Source organism: Homarus americanus, unplaced genomic scaffold (genome assembly GCF_018991925.1).
Source record: "Homarus americanus isolate GMGI-L3 unplaced genomic scaffold, GMGI_Hamer_2.0 scaffold22358, whole genome shotgun sequence".
Lineage (NCBI taxonomy): Eukaryota > Metazoa > Arthropoda > Malacostraca > Decapoda > Nephropidae > Homarus > Homarus americanus.
The window spans coordinates 1-6,080 of NW_024749291.1; the positions used below are offsets into that span (position 1 = coordinate 1).

Sequence of the window (6,080 nt, forward strand, 5' to 3'; positions counted from 1 at the left end):
AAAGGCATGACGTGAGTGATTCAGTGGGACTCGAAGCGTTATGAGACGCTCATTGATCCCAATAGCCATTTCAGTTAGCCTGTGTAGGATGCGTTGGCGCATGGCAAAGCCAACTCCATAAATGCGGTTTCTCTCTGCAACAGGCTTATCCTTCCAGAAGAAAGTACAACCAGACTCCCGTTCTGTGAGCTGGCTCTCATCTGGGAGCCCAGACTCACCTTCCTTAGCACCCACACTCCAACCATGTTAGGCCATGCAACAGACAAGTTCCTTCACCATTCAACACACTTATTCAATCGATTTCAACGTAATAATTCATGAACATCAGTCACTTTCATCACTAAGAGCATCTATCAAATCACTTTTCATGTTAAAAAAGAACTTTTACAATATCAGAAATTTAAATTACCTTTGTACACAAATCTGCCTTAAACTCGATCTCTTCAGCTTTAATTTTAAGGCTTGTTAGAAAACCATCTTCTTCACGCCCTGCTTTGAAGGGCATTATTGCCTCTGGAACCTAAAAAAGAAAAACCTTGTAAACAAGGAGACAGTAAGACTTTACAGTACTGTATGCACTAATACAGTAATCCTTCTGCTGTGACTTGTGTCATGATGTTGGGGCAATTGGATAACAATTGTGAATTCTGGTTATTATCTTTTACTCCTAATGTTTGGAAATTCTAATTCTCAATTGTCATTTAGCATGACCCATAATCATCATGTTATTGCACAATAATTATATTTCAATAAGTAAATGAACTGAGGACTGTAGATCAGTGGGGATTTAGTCTTTGCATTTAAATTATTTGGGCGTGTTCTCTGATATGAATCACCATTTTACAGTCATTTTCCATGCTTGCATGCTCTAGTAAGTTGTAAGAGCCTTGGAACTCAGTGAGAAATTTAACATAAAAGTTGCTAGAGATATGCCTTGTAACCTGCTCAGTTTTGCTATTGTAGCTATAGAGAGGTTGTGTGTCATATGGTTGGATAGGGTTGATGGCCTTTAGGTCTTACTGATTCAAACATCAGGAATTCGGTACAATACTGTATTCTTCTGACTATTGAAGTAAGAGAGAAAGAAAAAGAACTGCTTTCAGTATAATTTGATTCTGAGGATGTACAGTACAGTGCAGTACAGTACTGAGAGTGAGTATAAAGTAGAATTCTCATTGCTGATTCAAGCGAGTGTAGATAGTGCAAATATGTCATTATGCAACTTTCGGTGCTTCTTTGCTACGGTAAAGGCGTTTATTTTAGATGCACGGAATAGCTAACGCGTTGGCTATTCTGTCTGCGCAGACGCTTCTGCTATTCTGTCTGCGCAGGCGCTTCTGCTGAGTTCTGCGCATAACACCTTGAGGGGGAAAGGGAAATACCTTGAACAGGCGTCAGCATGTGTAGCGCCTGCATATCTAACAACCAATCAGCAAGTTTTTCCAGTAGGTAAATTTGCAGACCATGGCCGCTTATGGAGAATATTTTGATTAATATTGAATAGTTGGGGGCATGTAAGGCAATAAAAATACTGTGATATAATAATAAAAATAATTCTATATACTGTAGTATATTGGATAGGACCTAAAACAAAGCGTATGGTGTGAAAGAATTGAAAAGGATCGCACCTAGTTAACACCTGATTTGGCTCCGCCTTTTTATAAGTGGGTGTTGTCTGATTTCATTAGCCGTTGGTGACTTTGGTGTAACAATATTGATAATTACTAAAATATGAATGAAACTTTAATAACATTACTCATAAGATACTTTAAGTAAGGATGAACAAGTTGATTACAGTTCTGTAAGTGCAAATATTATGACTTAAACTAATCTGATATTCGTCATATTTTATGTATAAATATGCGAACACCTAGCCTTGCGAGACAACATACGTAGTGTGGTTTCAGAGTCCAGGAGAAATTACCTATGCAACCGGCCCAATTTTTTGTATTATATTCTTATTTATTGTTGACTGATTGACTTTTTTTTCCTTTTTATTTTTCTTTCCAAATTTGTCTATATATTTTCTTCACTGTTTCTTTCTGTATTGTGTCCAAATAACAGTTCTCCTAATTTTATTGTTTTCTGAAGACTGTGTTGTACAACAGTTATTCACAAGACTCGGTACTGCCGTATTTTTTAATGGCAGTCCGGGAAAGTTAACGTGATAGTTATTCCATGCATCTACAAAAAACGCTTTAAGTAAAAATGAAAATTAATATTTTTTCATAATTTTGTTAAATATGCATTTTTTGTATTATTGTAAGAAAAAATCAAAGAAAAAATTACTGACTTTGTCACAGCTAGGACCACCTAATTTGAGTAGGAACGATGGTAAATTGCTATGGGAGGAAATAAAGAAGGCATCTGATAGAAACAATGTATGTATTCTAGGCGATTTCAACTTTTCAGGCATAGACTGGCAAATGAATTTTAATACTGATAAATGCAAGGTACTACAGATAGGGAAGACGAATACAAACGTTAAGTATAAACTAGGTAACACGGAAATAGAAAACTCAGTTTGTGAAAAAGATCTAGGTGTATTTGTTAGCAACGACTTGAAACCTAGAAAACAATGTATTAGCGTTCGCAACAAGGCAAACAGGATTCTTGGGTTCATATCAGGTCTGTGAGTAACAGAACTGCTGACGTTATCTTGAAATTTTACCTAGCATTAGTGAGGCCACACATGGATTATGCGGTTCAGTTCTGGTGTCCTTATTATAGAATGGACATAGATTCTTTGGAGAGAGTACAAAGAAGAATAAAAATGATCCATAATATTAGAAACCTTCCATATGAAGAAAGACTGAAAAGCTTAGGCTTACATTCATTAGAGGCGTAGAGTTAGGGGAGATATGATGAGGTGTACAAGTGGGTAGTGGGATTAACAAGGGTAAAATGGAAGATGTTCTGAAGCTCAGTAATAACGAAATAACTAGAACAAATGGCTTTAAATTAGATAAATTCCGATTCAGAAAGGATATAGGCAAGCACTGGTTTGGTAATAGAGTTGTGGATATGTGGAATAGGCTACCGAGTGCTATAGTAGGATCGGGGACGCTAGGGAGCTTCAAGACGAAGTTGGATAGGCACATGGAAGTGCTGGGATGGGTGTGAAAGGGATCTGCCCTGTATGGGCCAGTCGGCCTCCTGCAGTATCCCACTTTCTTATGTTCTTATGTTCTTATTCATTAGCCAGAAGCTGAAGGGTTAAATGCTGAAGACAATACTGTATTGTAGTGACTTTGAATAATTAATTTCAATATGAAGGCTCAGAAGTGCCTATACATGTACTGTACTGTACTGAACACCTATACTACAACAGGCTGATGTAACTGAATAAATTACAATAATGAGTATTATGATAACTGAGTTAATAGTATACTGTACAGTACAATATGGGGCTAATGTATGAGATGGTGCCTCTAAGAAGGGCCCTGTCCACTTAGTGCAGTATTAATAACAGAGGAGGAAAAATGGCCCATAACTCAAAACAAAACATTTGCATAAGAAATGGTTATCATCAGGAATTTGTGTTTTTTATATTTATATTTATCCAAAATGGTGTTCCTAATATGATAATGTGGAAAGCTATGTTTGGCAAGTTTCTGTATTCATGAAATAATGATTGAAAGAGAATTTTTGCTTCCATACCTGTAACAGATAACTGACACTAAAAGCAAAGCATGCCATATCAACAGGGAATTTTCTGGAATTTATGGATCCATCATACCAGCCAACGAATTTTCCATTTTTCAACACGGGTGTTGAAATGCCTGTATGTGTCACTAAACCAACAGGCCACATTGACACACCCTTTGTATATCGCATCTGTTTGAAGAAAATATATATAATAAACAGGACATGCAAGTACGAGTAAAATACAGTACAGTACAGTACACATGCATACTCAAATGAGGAGGTCACAATTTGTATTCTTGCTGTAAATACATGAATTCATATTTTGTCACTTAACACCTTTATTGTATCTGTATCTGAATCAACAAATTTGTTTAACTACCGTACTGTACTGTACATTTATCACAAGCATCATACAACGAACTAACCTTTATTCACAGTACAGAAAGTTTTCAAAGGAAAGACAAACCTCTTCGAACACCCTAATGTCATAGGTGTTGTCATCATCGGCAAAGTAAACAACCCCTGTTTTAGCGTGTGTCCTCACCCACTGAAGACCTGCATTACGGTTAGCCACGCCCCTGGGTTTAACACGGAGCTTCTTGTACTCATTTGGCATTGGAGCTGTTGAAAGTGGGGCAAATGGACAGCTTAAAAATTTTGGAATGGAAAGTCTTGGAATTCAGGTACAGTAGCGAGTAAAAAGTGATTTCCCCCTATGTCACTCCATTACTCTGGTGAATTAAAAGATACAATCATTGGCCTACTGTGTATCTAACTTTAACTGGAACAATTCAATGACAATGAGCATTACATTCTGAGTCTAAACCTAAATGTTATTGTTTGTAGTATTGCTTGTGTTTTGTTACTGCTGGTTTAGTGATGGTTTGTTTAAATTTCTAATAACTATGGTAATATTTCTTGGAGAATTGTGTGGTTTAGCTGCAAAAGATATCTTAAATAGTTTGTACCCAAAAATGAAATCCAGATTTGTAAAAACTACATTGACAAGTTAAAAAATGTGTTACGTCTAAATGAAATTGTTGTCAGTACTGTCCAGTATTGTACTTGTAAGTGCAAAAAAATAATACTTTGCAGTGCAAAAAAATACTTTTGACTGGCCATGTTACCCACATGGACAACAATAGACTGCCAAAGGAGCTACTTTGCAGTCGCCTAACGAATAGCAAACGTAATGCTGGCGGGCAATTGAAAAGGTATAAGGATAGACTTAAAACAAACCTGAAAAAATGCCAAATCGACCCCTTCACCCGGGAGTCGATTACTCCACATCGTAACGCTTGGAGGAGCACCACACGAGAAGGTGTCAATACTTTTAAGTTAGCCCGACTACAAACCGAGGCAGACAAGCGACAACGCCGGAAAGACGCTGCCACAGCCCCTCCTGCAGTAGATGGAGCCCTCTACATGTGCTACGAATGTTAACGACGCTGCGGGGCCCGTATTGGTCTTTTTAGTCTCCTTAAAACTTAACAACCTAGGTGACATCCCTAATAACTCATATCGTTGTATCATAGCTGGATGATCGTCATACTCGATTCCGAGTGACAGCAAAGTACTGTAGTATCTTACCCCAGAGGCTGCCGGACGAATTTGTAGATTGCTGTTGTTCAAGGTCTAGTGGGTCGAGGGAAGGCTTGTAGATGAGGTAAAACAACACTAGCAGACTTCCACACACCATCATATGCATTAGTAACCATCTCCTGTAACACCACCAACCAGTTTATATGTAAATGTTCCAATACGACTTTCAGTGGTCTAATGCAAGTTTTAAGTTGTCTAAAGAGTTATTAGTTCTCTAATACAGGTTTTAAGTTGTCTAAAGAATTATAATTTTTCTAATGTAAGTTTTAAGTGGTCTAATGACAGTTATTAGTTCTGTTATGCAAGTTTTAAGTGGTCTAATGAAAGGTTTTTACCGGTAGTACTCTAATGCAAGTTTTAAGTGGTCTAATGAAAGTTATTAGTTCTGTAATGCAAGTTTTAAGTGGTCCAATGAAAGTTTTTACCGGTACTACTCTAATGCAAGTTTTAAGTGGTCTAATGAAAGTTTTTACCGGTAGTACTCTAATGCAAGTTTTAAGTGGTCTAATGAGAGTTATTGGTTCTTAATGCAAGTTTTAATTGGTCTAATCAAAGTTATTACCGGTAGTACTCTAATGCAAGCTGTAAGTGGTCTACTGCAAGTTTTAAGTGGCCTAACTCACGTTTTAAGTGGGTTAATGCAAGTTTACAATTCCCTTACATATGTACCATATATACTGTACATGTAGAGAATAGCAGCAGGTATTTATTTATTTATTCTCGTGGCCACGTACCGAAAAGACCCAACTGGTGTAAAGTTGTAGCGACCACCATCGCTATGACTGAAGAACCCAAGAACCCAAGGGACTTTATTCCCCTAAGTAGGCAAA

General features: G+C 37.3%; 1 protein-coding gene across 1 annotated transcript; it reads right to left on the reverse strand.

Annotated features, from left to right (window-relative positions):
* Positions 1-283: 283 nt before the first annotated feature.
* On the reverse strand, positions 284-5,363 carry LOC121853331 (galactosylgalactosylxylosylprotein 3-beta-glucuronosyltransferase P-like). The gene is made up of 4 exons (XM_042347392.1): positions 5,239-5,363; positions 4,115-4,269; positions 3,661-3,837; positions 284-520 (listed from the first exon to the last, which is right to left on the reverse strand). Exons 1-4 carry the CDS (start codon positions 5,354-5,356, stop codon positions 401-403), a joined length of 570 nt encoding a protein of 189 aa, XP_042203326.1. The 5' UTR covers positions 5,357-5,363; the 3' UTR covers positions 284-400.
* Between the last annotated feature and the right edge of the window lie 717 nt (positions 5,364-6,080).

Bases quoted from the DNA above. Each gene is read 5' to 3' on its own strand.
- LOC121853331 (XM_042347392.1), bottom strand. From the start codon at position 5,356: ATGCATATGATGGTGTGTGGAAGTCTGCTAGTGTTGTTTTACCTCATC. The intron at 4,270-5,238 runs GTAAGATACTAC...CACTTTCAACAG, and splicing joins TTCGTCCGGCAGCCTCTGGG to CTCCAATGCCAAATGAGTAC. The intron at 3,838-4,114 runs GTTTGTCTTTCC...TTCTTCAAACAG, and splicing joins ACATTAGGGTGTTCGAAGAG to ATGCGATATACAAAGGGTGT.